Source organism: Dermacentor albipictus, chromosome 8 (genome assembly GCF_038994185.2).
Source record: "Dermacentor albipictus isolate Rhodes 1998 colony chromosome 8, USDA_Dalb.pri_finalv2, whole genome shotgun sequence".
In the NCBI taxonomy this organism is placed as follows: Eukaryota; Metazoa; Arthropoda; class Arachnida; order Ixodida; family Ixodidae; genus Dermacentor; species Dermacentor albipictus.
The window spans coordinates 119,353,600-119,371,201 of NC_091828.1; the positions used below are offsets into that span (position 1 = coordinate 119,353,600).

A 17,602-nucleotide genomic window follows, 5' to 3' on the forward strand; every position below is an offset into this window, starting at 1 on the left:
GGCACATACCCACTGTGAGGAATTGGCCAAGAACCGGGTGGGTGGCGGTGGTGGTGGTAACAACTTTATTGAGACTCTGCAAGTTATGATCTGGCGGGCCCGAATCCTAGAATGGCCCTTCACGAGGAGCGATTCTTTCGGCCCAGGCAACGAGGGCTTTTTGTAGTTCCAAATAACATTAAAACAAAATAGAATTATAAAATAACTGTAAACAAAATCGGTCAATAGGTATATGGGAAGTAATAGGTAGACTCTAGCCGATGACCCGCCGTGGTTGCTCAGTGGCTATGGTGTTGGGCTGCTGAGCACGAGGTCGCGGGATCGAATCCCGGCCACGGCGGCCGCATTTCCATGTGGGCGAAATGCGAAAACACCCGTGTGCTTAGATTTAGGTGCACGTTAAAGAGCCCCAGGTGGTCAAAATTTCTGGAGTCCTCCACTACGGCGTGCCTCATAATCAGAAAGTGGTTTTGGCACGTAAAACCCCAAATATTATTATTATTATCTAGCCGATGAATTTAATAGAATGTAGGAATAAATGAAAACAAAAATAGACCCTATATAATGGGGTTTGTATAATTATAGCACAGTCTTAGGTTTTGATTTCATTGTCTAAATCTTTCGGACAGTGCAATGAAATCCTGGATCGCATCGCCACCCTCCCTGTCGCTGTGCCCAAGGATCGAGGCCCCCCAAAACAGTTTTCAGTCCAATCTAAGAAAGAGGAACGGAGTTTCTAATGTTCTTTTTCGCAATTCAGGATGCATTTGATAGTCAATGAGAGGATGATGTATTGTATCATGTTCCCCACAAGAGGGACAATTCGGTGAGGGAGCCGGACCAGCTCTGTGTACGTAAAACATATACAGCACTAATATGTCCTCGCTCGCGCAAGAGGACATTGTTGTTATTAACCCATGACTTATGTCCGCTGTAGAAAAGTGAACCAGAATTGAGTAGGTACAAAACCACATTGATAGTAATTCAAATTATGCGGTAAACAGTTTCCAGCGGGTGGGAATGCTCCAAGTCATCTTCTAGTGATTCTCGGAGCACATCTTGTGACTAGATCGGAGCAGAGAAATTCTAATTTTCAAGCAGTCTGTGACACATATATCTTATTAGTGGAGCGATTCGGAGCAAGACAGCTTTAATTGAAAGTATTGATGTTATTGAGCAGGGTAACAGGCACAAAGCCTTGCATTTTGTAGCATTAAGTAGTGTTACAGAGCTTAACGACATTTTTCATACTATTATTTGTGTTGAATTCTCGTAAAGTGACTGAAGATGTATGTAGGACATCATACACTGAAGGTGTTTGATGTGAACAGGTTAGGAAAAGTAAACATGACAGTGGTTTATTCAAAAATATTTTAGGCAATTAGCAGCAACAGCCAGTTCAAACAGATATTTTGCACCGGACCTCGGTGGTTCTAGTGAGCGGCTTTGCCACCACCGCGGCATGTGGAGTTCGCATTGAGTGATTGGGTGCAAGGCTTTAAACCCCCTGAACGAGGCGAAGGTAGCGACATTCGTCCTCTCCTGGCCTCTTCTCTCCGAGTCCCCTCGCCGCATGCACAAACTTCCCTTGCCACTCGCCCTCTCAGTTTTCTCTCTTTGATTACGGCGATCGCAGTGTGTCGCAGTGCGATCACCGTGATATCAGGATTCGCGATCATCGCAGTCGCATGGCTGCGAGAAGCGATCAAAAGCAAATACTATTATGGCGCGAGCAAAAAATAAAAAAAAACGAAAAAAAGAACAAAACATTCACCTACGATACTCGCTAATACGGAATTTGAGCGCAGCTCAACACGCGTTTTCATTTCGCGGATGATCTGTTTCGTGTGGCACCTTGGAAACAGAGCGAAGTGTGGCGCGACTGCCTCGCCATTCGGTGCAAGGTGAGAGTAATCGCGCGGGTGACGCGCGGGCGCGATTCACTGCAGCCGCCGCAGACAGACCTCCGCTCATGCAGCGCTTTGCTTCCACGAAGACGACGCCCGCTGCTCGGGCGCCATCTCGCAGCCATCGCGTCCGCAGAGACCCTCACCCGCAGCGCTGCGCTTCCTTCTCACGTTTTCGCCGTACCCTTCTCTACCGCTTTCCTCCTCGCGCTCTTCTCGCTCTCGCTGCTTTTTCCCTCCCCCGCGGCGCTCCGCGTTCGCTCTCACCTTTCGCCGTGCCCGTTCGCTCGGTTACGAGGTAGGACGCCGACGCTCTTCGCAGGAACGGGCACCTAAGAACTGAAGACATATTTAGCGCCAGCAAACAAGCACGGAAGGGAGACGACAACACAATGCGCTACCTTCAACAACGTGATTTTCAGGAAATACACCTATATAAACCATGCACAGTGGCGCCACCTTATCCAAATCTTACCCATCCAAAAAAGCCGTCTCCGTATCTAACAAATCGACCTGTTGGATAAGCAGACGGCTTTTTTGGGTGGGTAAGAGTTGGATAAGGTGGCGCCACTGTGCATGGTTTATATAGGAGTATTTCCTGAAAATCAAGTTGTTGAAGGTAGCGCATTGTGTTGTCGTCTCCCTTCCGTCCTTGTTTGATGGCGCTAAATATGTTTTCAATTTACCAACACGCCCAACAAATGGCAATGCTTCAACCTAAGAACTGCGCCCAAAAAGCGCGAAACACGTGGCCGGCAGGGCACGCATGTTCGCGCTATAGTGAACCGGGAGATGTTCTAGTACACGGTGCTCGCGCGATTGTTTCCGCGGGAGCGACACCAACACAACCACGTGAGTTCGTTCCACCAACAGGGAGGCTCGGATAAGCCTCGCACTTACTCTCCTGCCCTCGCTCGCCGGCTCGGGCGGCAAGATGAAACAATGTCGCTCACTTTAGTGTTAGGCTACACGTGTTCCACAGTGACGCGGGTCGACCTCTGACGACAAACAACAGCCGCTTCGGCTCCGTTTCATCCCTTAAGATCCAGTTTGAACTGGATTTTAGGCGGCGCGGGAGCATAGCGCCCCATCCTCCGTAGTACCAGTAGGGAAACGCAAATTAGGAGGGCGTGCTTTTCCAAGCATGAAAGAAGCACGCGTGTACACGAAAAATTAAATATTATGGGGTTTTACGCGCCAAAACCACTTTCCGAGTATGAGGCACGCCGTAGCGGAGGACTCCGGAAATTTCAACCACCTGGGGTTCTTTAACGTGCACCTAAATCTAAGTACGCGGATGTTTTCGCTTAGCAGCCCAACACCATAGCCACTGAGCAACCACGGCGGGTAAACGAAAAATTGCTGTACGTCTGGCCGCTCGAGGACTTTTGCGTGTTTCTCCCATGCTCTGAAAAACACTTTTGTGTAGCCTGTATTAAGCAACAGAAAGCTGTATCGGGAATTTTTCATGCTGCCCTACAATTTCCTCATTGATACTATTAATCTAATCATCATAATATTTGACATGATGATTAATTGATGAATACTAATTATGTAATTAGGTGGTAGGCAAGAACTTATCTGAGTATCTCCAAGCGACGGCAAACAACGTTACCTCAGTTCTGTCCAGCTACGCGGCATTTGAATATTTTAAAAGTTGGGCTAAAGTTGCGTGGGACACCCGGTATAGGCAACGTGCACGGTTGAAATGAATGAACTCACGATGGTCGCTAGCACGCAGGCGCATTGGCAGAACAAAAAAAAAAACTTGTTTATGGTCGTGCCACTTCAATTCGTGGCCGCAGCAATCTGAGGCTTGGACAGTATCCATATCTGTTTATAAAAGGCTCAAAAAGCGATCCCGCGCGCATACCATACCCGCTGTGATCGCGCGGTAGGCGTCAGCAGTCCGTACCTATCTGTGCGACGCCAGGACCTGGAAGAGGTATACCGGCCCGTGCTCCCGTACTGCGGCAGGGTGCGTAAGCACTAGTGAAAGGCGCAGAACGGTTCATTTGTAGAACATCGCGTAGCGGCGCAAACACCTTTTAGACACGGCCACCGCCTCCGGCCACGGCATGGACCACAGCGTACCCGCCGCTCTGGAAGAGCTGGATCCCGATGAACTAGATCTTCGCTTCCCGGGTTTAGACGTAAACGTTCCTTGCACCGCTGAAGCCGGTGCCGAAGACGAGGGCCACATTCCAGTGTCCTGCTGTCACCTTCTCGAACGGCTGTCCGCCTGGAATCGCTTCCTCTGGCACGTCGGCTTGCAGCTGCGAGAACTCCGGGCACCCGGAAAACTGTCCCTGGTGCGGGTGGTCCACATGAACGACGGCGGTGGCCTCTGGCAAACAGAACGCCGTCGCGACGCGCGGCTTCTCTTCCAGGTCCTCTTGCAGCGGCACCGCTGCGTCGTGAGCGTTGACCTCGACGAAGCCATGTGCGAGGGCAGCGGGCTCGGCGAGTACCGAGAACGGGTCGTCTCGGCGCTTCAGCGAAGCACGAGCCTGCAGGCGTTGACCTTCGACATCCTCTTTTGCGACTACAGGTACGCGTGATTCTTCGTCACTGGCTCTTGCTGGGGTATGGTTGGGATTTCACTGTAGTGTTTTAGCTTCGCGCGATACGTTAGCAATCAACGCAGTACAGATGCCGAAGCGGTTCCGGTGACAGCTCTAGTCTGACTGCTGGTCAAGCGTGAGCGCGATACTTTAGGTCCACTGCGCATGTGTACCCTCTCCTCGCCATTGCGGTGGATGCATGTGCACAGGTCTACGCTTTAGAAGGCAACCACTGCATGCCGAGCTTGTGTGCCGAGGTAAATTAATGGATTGAGGATTCAGGATGTTAAGGGGTAGGGCATCATTACCACTGCGGTAGGTGGTAGTTTCGCTAGAAGGGGACCTTCTAGCGAAACGAACGACCGACCTCAGAAGTAACGATGTCTTGTCCTCGCCGTGCGATGACTGATTTTTCCGTTGATTACCCGCTGTGATGGCAGCGAGCAAGTATATAGCACAAATCGGATCGAAGCGGACGGTGTGGGACGTTGACATGCAATCGCCACAACCACTCGCTGCCTGCGGTACAGCACGCACAAACGCGCAGGGCTTTCTTGCTTGTCTATTTTAAGCATCTATATTGATTACACGCACGTTTTTTTTTGTCGCGAATCATCTGTTGCGTTCAATGGATTCTTTACGAGAGGAGCTTTGACCAAGTTGCCGCCTTTCTGCACAGATGGATTCGAGAGGAGATGTTCCGTGCAATAGCCAAGCTGACGAACCTGCAAGAACTCGTTGTCTCGGGCACCGGCGCAGCACCCCCGGTCCTGCCAGACGCGATCTGTACGCTCCTGCTGAACACGACGAGTCTCGCCACACTATCGATGTCGCGACTCGTATTCGACGCGGAAGACAGGTGGCGCCTCATCGACGCCCTCACGAGCAACGTCACCGTCGAGAACCTGTCCTTGCACGGCAGCGTCGTGCACTCTTATCTCCCGAACGGAAGGTCCAGGTTCTCCATTTTCCTGGTCGGAAGCATGCGGCTGAGATCTTTGAGCCTGCAAGGCGACAAATTGGATCCTGCCAAAACGTTCGATGACCTAATGTGCACGATCCCGCCGCTCGTCGTTCGCGGCATCCTCCGTAAGTTCAAACTTTCCGGCTTCCTCCTAAACGCCGACTGCGCGAGCCTGCTCGCCGTACTCGTGGCTCGGAAAGAAGGGCTCCTCGAACACCTCGACATCGGCGGCTGCCACTGGAGAGCGGAGTCGTTGCCTCGGTCTCCGATCGACGCCGGATCGATGGACTGCGAAGAAGCGGGTCCCTCCTCCTCGAAACCCGTCTGTCCCTGGCACGACGTGTTCGACGACGCCGCGCAGGTCCCACTCTCGTTTCTCCGGCTCAGCTTCGCGGGACTCGAGCCGGAGAACCTCGCACCTCTCTTCAACACTGCCGCCACCGTCGAGTTCCTGGGGACCATCTCGCTCAGGGACGTGGCGCTGGGCCAACTGAAGGAGGTGTGCCGAGTCGTCCGGGAAACCGGCATGGGCGACCGAGTCCGCATAGAAGGCGTACACCTCGTCGACTCGGCGTCGCTAAGTGCGCTCAAAGAGTTTCCGGAATCGTTGCGTCACGTGGCCATCACTTCACTCAGCGAGCCGAGACTGGAGGTGTTCCAAAAGACGGTCCGCCTGGCGTGCAGCTGGTACCAGCTGACTGCGCTGCACCTCTTCCTGACACAGAAAGTCGTCCTCCACGCCGCCACCATTCGCTCGTTGAGCGAGTGCGTGAGCGTCGCCACAGCGCTGAGAGAGTTCGCGCTGACAGGTTGTCAGCGGCCAGACCTCAGTCCTTGTCTTCGAGCAGCGACGAGGCCTCACAGCGCTCTTCTCCAAGCCATCTTCGAGAACGTGGGCATCCAAACGCTGCGAATCGAAAGGCTCCGTCTGGGCAGGGCCAACATGCGCTTCCTGGCCAAACAGGTTGTTGCCAGCGAGACGCTGTGCGAAGTCTCCTTCGCGTCCTCGGACGAACTCGAGAACGAAGAGTTCGTTGACTTCATCTCGGCAGAGCTCTGCGAGAACAGGACCATCTTGCGTCTGCGAGTGTTGGAGGCTGCGGACGGAGAACCGCAGGAAGCGAGGATCGCGGTCGAAGACGTCCTCGGTCGCAACATGGGATACCTCACGTGCGCGGCGCACTTCGTCGTCTTCGACACTCGCTTGAGCCGCTGTGAGGAAGCCTTCGTGGCCGCCCTCTGCAGTCCAGCCCTGGTCGAGAAAGTCCAGGACCTCGCGCACGTGGACGATCTCGAGGCGACGCGCATGATCCGAAGCATTCTGGAATAGTCGCGAACCCGTGCGAAGGAACTTTATGGGTGTTTTTAGCAAGAGCCGCGAGTAGTAAGACAAAAAAGGACACCGATGTTCTCTGCTGCAATACGTTCAAACGTCATTTACATCATTAATTGTCTAAGTCCTCGTTGATACATAGTCACTATTCTCGAGTGGTTCGTTGTGTGTTGCCAGCTCTGGACTGAGACGCTCAGAACGTCGGTACTCATCGGTAACGCGAACGCTGCGTTACTACGCAGACAAGTGCCTTGAATTTGCCATCGGTATTGTATTTTAGTCTCATATGTATCTGTCTTTTTTAATCACTGTTTCGCATGTTCATCGCTATTACCGGTTCGCCTATTCTTCATTTCAGCTTTGACCATGTCTCGGATTAAAAAAAAAATCCTTGAAATAAATGCACTGAGTGCTCTTATTAACGCGTCTCTCGTACAGTTTATTTTCAAAGTAAGGTAGCCAGCGGGCAGCTTTTCGTGAGGAACATGAAGCATCTGGAAGCAACGTACTACTTTCGTGAAAGGCGTAGTGCTCAGCGATCCAAACGCAATGATCAGACAACATGGCTGCCAAGGCCGGATTAAGAAAAATGGGGCCCTGGGCTAATGCACATGCAGGCCCACTTTCCCTATACTGAACCCCCCTCCCCGTCACCGGCTACGCTATTGAAAATATGCCATGTTTCATTTTAATTCCCCCAAATTAAAGAAGAACGTAGTGCGGTCAACGGGGTTATTATAATTATAGGGATAACAAAAAGCTTGCTTGAAACGCGTGCTATTGTAAACGCCAGCACATATGTTAACTTTGTGATTAATCTGCATTCTGTTTTCGGCAAAAGCTAGCTTCAAGGAAAAGTTTAGTGCACTCAAGACGAACAAGAACGTAGAAAAGACAACACAGCTCAGATGTCGATCCTTCTGAAGCTAGGCTTTGTTTGCATGACTTAGTTCAATCCCGTGAGGAGACGCATGTTTGTATGCAAAACATTCTTTATTGAAATTCAAGCATCAGACTGCAGTAATCGTTATACACGTTACTCTATTAATATGCAATAGATATATACAATACTTAAGGCAGCACAAACACCATAAAAATGCACTATAATACCGATGAAAATTACCAACTGCTATTACAAGACATTGCTTTAAAATATTTTCGTTAGAGGTGTGTCAAGCAAAGACGACAGGTGCGACTATTAAAAACAACAAAAATACAGTTCTTTATAAGCACGATAAAAATAACAAGAAGAACGAACAGAAGACTAACAACGAAGATTTGCGAATCTTGAATTACACTGCTCAACGTTTCATTGGCAACGTGGGGGCTAGGAGGCGACACGACGAACTTAGGACTATTCATGTATAGCGCAAACAATCCTCTTTTAAAATTGCATTTTTCGCGCCTTCGCTTTGGCGAAATCAGATATAGTCTGTTCGAAGGATAGATCGCGGAGGAGGTCACTTTCAATGGACATGATAGCAAGCGAGTTCACCTTGTCGTCAAGCAGGCTCGAGCGAAGGCGAGTTTTTATCAGCGACAACTTGGAAAACGATCGTTCGGTCTCACAGTTTGCCACGGGTATGCCTAAAGGGGCCCTGAAACGGTTCGGACAAATTTTCTAGACGAGTAGGTTACAGCTTAAGTAGAACATTCACACCATAATTTAAGTGAAGCGTTACGTATTAAGGGAGCTACAAGCGATTACAAGTTACTCTCCTCCCTAGCCATGCTTTTCCTCCTCAACTCGTTCGCCGAGCCATCGGGGCTACGCGCCGCCTTCACTGGTTCTGCGTCACGATGCGACGTCACATCGTCCACTTCCGGTCGTTTTGGAGCCCGCCCCCGCCCGCGCGAAACCTCTCCGCTAGCCGCTTGGCCGTCGACCCCAAGCGAGAGATATCGAAGCAGCGTGCGTTGCGAGCATTCTGTCGTAGCGCCGAACGTGTCTCGTATTCCGGTACTCACACATGAGCTGAACGTTTCGACGGACCGGCGGAGGCATAAACTCAAGTTGATGAAGGAACTTTAGCGTAGACGTACGTGAGCTGCTTGATCGGTCTCCACGGTCCAGCCACCCGTTGGCGCAGAGCTCAACCAGCCAAAGAAACAGTTAATATTGCTCTACCCAAGTGTAAAACATTTTAGACATTTACAAAAAACAACCTGTTAACGATTACAATCCTGCGAAATTTTACACCAGCAAAGAAGAATACATTTTGTTACTGCTACTGTGTGTGGTTGAGCTCTATGCCACCAGTTGGCTGCACCATGCAGACCACTCACATTTGCGCTTCTGTTCATCCCCTGAAACATCACGCAAGGGGACACAGCCAGGCCCTGTCCCCTTGCGCTTGCGTGTACCCTAATACCGGAGTCGCGAAACGCTATTGCGTTAGTAATGTTCCGGTGTAAAGTACGGTCGCAATCACGCAAATCCTGGCGCCGATCGGATAGCGGCAGTCCGATGCGCTGCAGCCAGTCAGCTCGTCTACTGGCTTGCAGAGGGACATGACGTCGCAGCTTGACATATAGCCACTCGCTACGTTTGCAGTCCACAACACAACAAAGTCAAATCATAGCGCTCGCGAAAAGACAGACCGACTCTGACCGCGGAGCTCTCGTCAAAATGGAGCACGTTGTAATACAAGCAGACGACGCTTGCTGTGTGCCGGAAGTGCTTAAGCGTACTAAAAAATTGTTCTTGTGCATTCTCTTTAGGTTACTTTCTTTTTTAAAAAAAAACAAATTAACTAACATTCCTACTATTACGAACATCAATTGTTTGCCATAAACTTGGAAAAATTGTCCATCACGCGCCCTGGTCAGCCAATCGGATAGCTCGTCCCACTGACGTCATACGGGAGATTTCCGTCATATGGGTACGGGCGGCTTAAAATTCCGCCGAGCAGTATGCTGCGATCGGCAGCGATGTGGATTTTTAAAACCTTATAATAAATTACATGCTTTACGCGGAGCACTTAGATGTGTCAATTATTGACCAGAAGGATCTACCCAGGGCCCTAGAACGTAAAACTATTCCAATATGTTGTTATTCCAATCTCCTGACGTCAAATTTGCGTAACCGCCGACGCAAGCATCGGGCTGTAGCCCGCAAGGTTGTTTAAGGAGACCAATCAAAGCCTTCTCTCGTTTATAGGAGGTCAATTTTGTTTGCTTTAAAAACGAATAACATTGCCTACAATGAGCAGCTTGTCTTATCTAATTGGCTTACAAGAGACGAGGAGCACGGCTCAAGCGGAGAGGGATTCGATGGGGCCGACCCAGTGCACTGAAAATCGATGACCGGATGAAGAGGGTGGTGTGGCGTCTGTGATTGGTCCGCTTTCCCTTACTTAGCTTGGGGTGTCTGGCCGATAACTTGTAAATAAGTTTACGAATTCACACATCCGATAAAACTATCATCTGCACTTCGTATAGCTGTCTAATAATTTGCTCGTGGAAACGATGAAAAGTAAAATCACGTTCTACGCTGGAGGGTACACTGAATTCGTTTTTCAAGCAAGTATTATTCGTGACCTATGGAATTTTACCGTGCGTGGTAATGCTATAGAATTATATTTTCCGTTCAGCGTTTTGTTGCCTTAAGCGATTTTACGCGGTGAACCTCCGTTCCGAATTTCCGATCCAAATGCGATACCGGGAGCGCATGGCTGTCGGCGCTTTTTGTGCCACCCGAAGATGGTGGGAACACCGAGACGAAGAGACAAAAAAAAAAAAAGAAGGTAAGGGGGAGATTGGTACGACCACATCTGTTACAGGCATAGGTAACGCTACGAGGTAGATAGGGGAATGAAAAGGATTAAGAAGATGTCCACTAATGTTCTAGAGTGAAAAAACATCTGTAACGCACCTCATTAAATCGAGCAGGCGGGGTGACATTGTCAGCGCCCCATTATAAAGGAGAAGCCTATAAATCATCATCATTATCGTGCATTACGGTATACGATGAAAGCGAGGGACCTTGTGACGCCTCGTTACTGCATTTGGGGCAAAATGCGCCGGCAGCCATGTTGTCGATCTGATCGTTGCTTTTGGATCGCTGAGCACAGCGCATTTCGCGTAAGTTGTACGTTGCTTCTAGCTGCACGCTGTCTTACCTTAATTTGAAAATGAACTGTACCAAAGACACCTTAACAAGAGCAGTGAGTGCATTTATTTCAAGGATTCTTTTTTTTTTTCAATCCGAGACACTGTCAAAGTTAAAATGAGGTGTGCGGGGGTACAAGAATATGCGTACCGGTAATACCGATGAACATGTGCAACAGTGATAAAAAAACAAAGACGCATGTGAGACTAAAAGATAATACTGACTCCAAATTCAAGGCACTTGTCTGCGTAGGAACGCACCGTTCACATAAACGAAGAGCACCGAGGTTCTAAACGTCTCAGACCAGGGCGGGCAACACAACGAACCTCTCGAGGAAAGGGCCAATGTACAGACGCGAACTCAGACACGTACACGCTCAACAAGACAACCAAATGGTAAATGATGAAATGATGTTTGCACGTATAGCGGCAGAGAACATCGATATGCTTTTCTGTCTTACTGCTCGCAGCTCTTACTAAAAACACCCATAAAGTTCCATCGCATGGCTCGAGACTATTCCAGAATGCTTCGAACCATGCGCGTCGCCTCGGCAGCGTCCACGTGCGCGAGGTCCTCGACTTTCTCGACCAGGGCTGGACTGCAGGAGCAAGTCTCGAAGGCTTCCTCACAGCGCCTCAAGTGAGCGCTGAAGACGACGAAATGCGCCGCGCACGTGACGTATCCCATGTTGCGACCGAGGACGTCTTCGACCGCGAACCTCCCTTCCTGCGGTTCTCCGTCCGCAGACTCCAACACTCGCAGACGCAAGATGGTCCTGTTCTCGCTGAGGTCTGCCGCGATGAAGTCAACGAACTGTTGGTTCTCAAGTTGGTCCGAGGACGCGAGGGAGACCTCGCACAGCGTCTCGCTGGCGACCACCTCGTTGGCCACGAAGCGCAGGTTGGCCCTGCCCAGACGGAGCTTTTCGATTCGCAGCGCTTGGATGCCCACGTTCTCGAAGATGGCTTCGAGAAGAACGCTGTGAGGCCTCGTCGCTGCTCGAAGACAAGCACTGAGGTCTGGCCGGTGACAACCTGTCAGCGCGAACTCTTTCAGCGCGGTGGCGACGCTAACGTACTTGCTCAACATGCGAATGGTCGTGGCGTGGCAGACGACTTTCTGTGTAAGGAGGAGGTGCAGCGCGGTCAGCTGGTACCAGGTACAGGCCAGGCGTACCATGTTTTGAAACACCTCCTGCCTCGGCTCGCCGAGTGAAGTGATGACCACGTGACGCAACGCTTCCGGAAACTCTTTTAGCATACTTAGCGACGCCGAGTCGACCAGGTACACGCCTTCTATGCAGACTCGGTTGCCCATGCCGGTTTCCCGGACGACTCTGCACACCTCCTTTAGTTGGCCCAGCGCCACGTCTCTGAGCGAGATGGTCCCGAGGAACTCGACAGTGGCGGCAGTGTTGAAGAGAGTTGCGAGGTTCTCCGGCTCGAGTCCCGCGAAGCTGAGCCGGAGAAACGGGAGTCGGACACGCGCGGCGTCGTCTAACACGTCGTGCCAGGGACAGGCGGGTTTCAGGGAGGAGGGACCCGCTTCTTCGTAGTCCATCGTTCCGGCGTCGATCGAAGACCGAGGCGACGGCTCCGCCCTCCAGTGGCAGCCGCCGATGTCGAGGTGTTCGAGCTGCCCTTCCTTCCGAGCCACGAGTTCGGCGAGCTGGCGCACGCAGTCGGGGCTAAGGAGGAATCCGGCAAGTTTGAGCTTGCGGAGGATGCCGCGAGCGACCAGCGGCGGGATCGTGCACATTAGGTCTTCGAACGTTTTGTCAGGATCCGAGTTGTCGCCTTCCAGGCTCAGAGATCTCAGGCGAATGCTTTCGACCAGGAAAATGGAGAACCTCGACCTTCCGTCCGGGAGATACGAGTGCACGATGCTGCCGTGCAAGGACAGGTTCTCGACGGTGACGTTGCTCGTGAGGGCGTCGACGAGGCGCCACCTGTCTTCGGCGTCGAATACGAGTCGCGACATCGAGAGGGTGGCGAGACTCGTCGTGTCCAGGAGGAGCGTACAGATCGCGTCTAGCAGGACCGGGGTTGCTGCGCCGGTGCCCGAGAACACGAGTTCTTGCAGGTTCGTCAGCTTGGCTATTGCACCGAACATCTCCTCTCGAATCCATCTGTACAGAAAGGCGGCAACTTGGTCAAAGCTCCTCTCGTAAAGAATCCACTGAACGCTACAGATGATTCGCGAATAAAAAAAGGAAACGTGCGTTTAATCTATACAGGTGCCTAAAATATACAAGCAAGACTGCTCTGTTTGCACAAACTGTACCGCAGGCTGCGACTGGTTGTCGCGATAGCGGGACAACGGCCCACACCGCCCGCTTCGATCCGATTTGTGCTATACCTACTTGCTCTCTGCCATCACAGCTGGTAATGAACGGAAAAATCAGTCATCGCACGGCGAGGACAAGACATCGTTACTTCCGAGGTCAGCCGTTCGTTTCACCAGAAGGGGACGCAGTGTTAATGGTGCCGAACCCCTTAATATCCTAAACCCTCAATCCGTTAATTTACCTCGGCACATAAGCTAGGCACAATGTGGTTGTCTTCTAAAGCATAGATCTGTGGACATGTCTACCGCGGTGGCGAGGAGAGTGGACACATGCGCAGTGGACCTAAGGTATCGCGCTCACGCTTGACCAGCGGTCAGACTATAGCTGTCACCGGAACCGCTTCGGCATCTGTACTGCTTTGATTGCTAACGTATCGCGCGAAGCTAAAACGCTACAGTGAAATCTCAGCCATACCCCCGCGAGAGCCAGTGATGAAGAATCACGCGTACCTGCAGTCGCAAAAGAGGACGTCGAAGGTCAACGCCTGCAGGCTCGTGCTTCGCTGAAGCGCCGAGACGACCCGTTCTCGGTACTCGCCGAGCCCGCTGCCCTCGCACATGGCTTCGTCGAGGTCAACGCTCACGACGCAGCAGTGCCGCTGCAAGAGGACCTGGAAGAGAAGCCGTGCGTCGCGACGGCGTTCTGTCTGCCGGAGGTCACCGCCGCCGCTCATGTGGACCACCCGCACCAGGGACAGTTTTCCGGGTGCCCGGAGTTCTCGCGCCTGCAAGCCGACGTGCCAGAGGAAGCGATTCCAGGCGGAGAGCCGTTCGAGAAGGTGACAGCAGAACACTGGAATGGGGCCGCCTTCGTCGGCACCGGCTTCCGCAGTGCAAGGGATGTTTACGTCTAAACCCGGGAACCGAAGATCTAGTTCACCGGGATCCAGCTGTTCCAGAGCGGCGGGTACGCTGTTGTCCATGGCGTTGCCGGGGGCGGTGGCTGCGTCTAAAAGGTGTCTGCACCGCTACGCGATGTTCGAGAAATGAACAGCTCTGCGCCTTTCACTAGTTCTTATGCACCCTTTCGCAGTACGTAAGCATGGGCTGATATACCTCTGCCAGGTTTTGGCGTCGCACAGATAGGTGCCGACAGCTGACGCATGCCGCGCGATCACAGCGGTTATGGCTGCGCGCGGGATTGGTTTTTTAGCCTTTTGTAAACAGATACGGATACTGTCCAAGCCTCAGATTGCTGCGGCCACGAATTCAAGTGGCACAATCATAAGCAAGATTTTTTCCCTGTCAATGCGCCTGCGTGCTGGCGACCATCTTGAGTTCTTTCATTTCAACCATGCACGTTGCTTATACCGGGTGTCCCGCGAAACTTGAGCTTAACGTTAAAAATATTCAAATGCCACGTAGCTGGACAGAGCCGAGGTAACGTTGTTTGCCGTCGCTTGGAAATACTCAGATTAGTTCTTGCCTACCACCTAATTACATCATTATTATTCATTAATAATAAATACAGAGATTTATACAGTACTGGTGACAGCCACGACTGTAATGGAAGAGAGAATAGTCTAGAGGAATTAGACATCCCATAAGTAACGCCGGAAGAAGTAAAGAAAGAATTGGGAGCTATGCAAAGGGGGAAGGCAGCTGGGGAGGATCAGGTAACAGCAGACTTGCTGAAGGATGGTGGGCAGATTGTTCTAGAGAAACTGGCCGCCCTGTATACGCAATGCCTCATGACCTCGAGCGCACCGGAATCTTGGAAGAACGCTAACATAATCCTAATCCGTAAGAAAGGGGACGCCAAAGACCTGAAAGATTATAGACCGATCAGCTTACTGTCCGTTGCCTGCAAACTATTTACTAAGGTAAACGCAAATAGAATCAGGAACACCTTAGACTTCTGTCAACCAACGAACCAGGCAGGATTCCGTAAAGGCTACCCAACAATAGACCGTATTCATACTATCAATCAAGTGATAAAGAAATGTGCGGAATATAACCAACCCTTATATATAGCTTTCATTGATTACGAGAAAGCGCTTGATTCAGTCGAAACCTCAGCAGTCATGATGGAATTACGGAATCAGGGTGTAGACGAGCCGTATGTAAAAATACTGCAAGGTATATATAGCCGCTCCACAGCCACCGTAGTCCTCCATAAAGAAAGCAATAAAATCCCAATAAAGAAAGGCGTCAGGCAGAGAGATGCGATCTCTCCAATGCCGTTCACAGCGTGTTTACAGGAAGTATTAAGAGACCTGGATAGGGAAGAATTTGGGAAGAATATTCAGAAGAATAAGAATGGGCTGGGGTGCGTTTGGCAGGCATTCTCAGATCGTGAACAGCAGGTTGCCATTATCCCTCAACAGCTGTCTCTTACCAGTGCTCACGTACGGGGCAGAAGCCTGGAGGCTTACGAAAAGGTTTCTACATAAATTGAGGACGACGCAACGAGCTATGGAAAGAAGAATGATGGGTGCAACATTAAGGGATAAATAAAGAGCAGATTGGGTGAGGGAACAAACGCGAGTTAATGACATCTTAGTTAAAATCAAGTAAAAGAAATACGCACGGGCAGGGCGTGTAATGAGGAGGGAAGATAACCGATGGTCTTTAAGGGTTACGGACTGGATTCCAAGGGAAGGGAAGCATAGCAGGGGGCCGCAGAAAGTTAGGTGGGCGGATGAGATTAAGAAGTTTGCAGGGACAGATGGCCACAATTGGTACATGACCAGGGTAGTTGGAAAAGTATGGGAGAGGCCTTTGCCCTGCAGTGGGTCTAACCATGCTGCTGCTGCTGATAATGATGATGAATAATCAACATCTCGAATAGTATGATGATTAGATTAATAGTGCCAATGCGAACATTGTAGGGCAGCAGGAAAAATTCTTGATATAGCTTTCTGTTGTCAACACGGGCTACACGAAAACGTTTTTTCGAAGCATGGGAGCAGCCCACAGATACACGCAAAGTTCCTCGAGTGGCCAGTCGTGCAGCAATTTTTCGTGTATACGCGTACTTCTTTTATCCCTGGAAAAGCACGTGCTTCTGATTTGCATTTTCCTACTGGTACCACGGAGGATGGCGCGCTATGCTCCCTAGCCGCCTAAAATCCAGTTCAAACTGGATCTTAAGGGATGGAACAGAGCCGAAGCGGCTGTATTTAGTCCTCAGAGGTTGAGCCGCGTCACTGTGGCACACGTGTAGCATGCGTTTTTCCGCGTGGAAGCGCGTCTTCGGCACTCTGCCAGTGTCACGGTCGTCGGCGACGAGAGGAGTACGTGCCACATGGACACGCTCCGCGAATGCGCCACCCAACCACGAACAAGAACTTAAGTATTCCCTGCGAATGAATATTTTCCGATTAAAAACAATTCGCAGTAACAACGTGTCATCATTTGTTGATCTAGACGTCTACCTTCTTTTTTAATTTTTTGCTCGCGCCGGCGTAATGATATTTGCTTTTGATTGCTGCTCGCGGGCATGCGATTGCGATAATCGCGAATCCTTATATCATGGTGTTTGAATTGCGACACAGCGCGATCCCCGCCATCAAAAGGAGCAAACTGAGAGGGCAAGCTACGAGGGAAGGTGCATGCGGCGAGGGGACTCGGAAAGAAGACGCCAGGGGAGCACGAATGTCGCCACCTTCGCCTCACTCAGGGGGCTTAAAACCTTACACCCAATGACTCAATGAGAACTCCACAAGCCGCTGTGGTGGCAAAGCCGCTCACTAGACCCACCATGGTTTGGTGCAAAATATCAGTTTGGACTGGTTGTTGCTGCTAAATTGCCTAAAATATCTTTGAATGACCCAGTGTGATGTTTACTTTTCCTAGCCTATTTACATCATACACTTCAGTGTATGATGTGCTCATACACCTTCAGTAACTATACCAGAATTCAAGAGATATAATAGTGTGAAAAATGTCGTTAAGCTTTGTAACACTCCTTCATGCTGCAGAATGCAAGGCTTTGTGCCTGTTATACTGCTCAATAACATCAATGCTCTCAATTAAAACTTTCTTGCTCCGAATCGCTCCCCTAATAACATATATGTGCTACAGACTGCTTGAAAATTAGAGTTTCTCCCCTCCGATCTAGTCGCTCCGAGAATCGCTAGAAAATGACTTGGAGCATTCCCACCCTCTAGAAACTGTTTACCGCATAATTTGAATTACTACCAATAAGTCCTGGGTCACTCTTCTACAGTGGACATAAGTCATGAGATAATAACAACAATGTTCTCGCGCGCGAGCGAGGACATAGTGGTCCTGCATATGTTTTACCTAGACAGAGCTGGTCTGGCTTCCTCACCGAACTGTCCCTCTTGCGGGGAAGATGATAGAATAGATCATAATCTCATTGACTATCAAACGTAATAATAATAATATTTGGGGTTTTACGTGCCAAAACCA

General features: G+C 50.6%; 2 protein-coding genes and 1 long non-coding RNA gene across 3 annotated transcripts in view; 2 read left to right on the forward strand and 1 right to left on the reverse strand.

Moving 5' to 3' along the window:
• The first annotated feature begins 3,724 nt into the window (after positions 1-3,724).
• Positions 3,725-7,186, forward strand: LOC139049078 (uncharacterized). Its single transcript, XM_070524288.1, has 2 exons — positions 3,725-4,458; positions 5,151-7,186. Exons 1-2 carry the CDS (start codon positions 3,986-3,988, stop codon positions 6,763-6,765), a joined length of 2,088 nt encoding a protein of 695 aa, XP_070380389.1. The 5' UTR covers positions 3,725-3,985; the 3' UTR covers positions 6,766-7,186.
• A 3,651-nt stretch (positions 7,187-10,837) lies between these two features.
• The window catches only part of LOC139049088 (uncharacterized), a 49,889-nt gene continuing 43,124 nt past the window's right edge, over positions 10,838-17,602 (forward strand). The window contains exon 1 of the long non-coding RNA XR_011508114.1: positions 10,838-11,001. This is a non-coding gene — a long non-coding RNA (uncharacterized lncRNA). The remainder of the gene's footprint in view (positions 11,002-17,602) is intronic.
• Positions 10,923-14,361, reverse strand: LOC139049084 (uncharacterized). The gene is made up of 2 exons (XM_070524295.1): positions 13,676-14,361; positions 10,923-13,007 (listed from the first exon to the last, which is right to left on the reverse strand). Exons 1-2 carry the CDS (start codon positions 14,146-14,148, stop codon positions 11,393-11,395), a joined length of 2,088 nt encoding a protein of 695 aa, XP_070380396.1. The 5' UTR covers positions 14,149-14,361; the 3' UTR covers positions 10,923-11,392.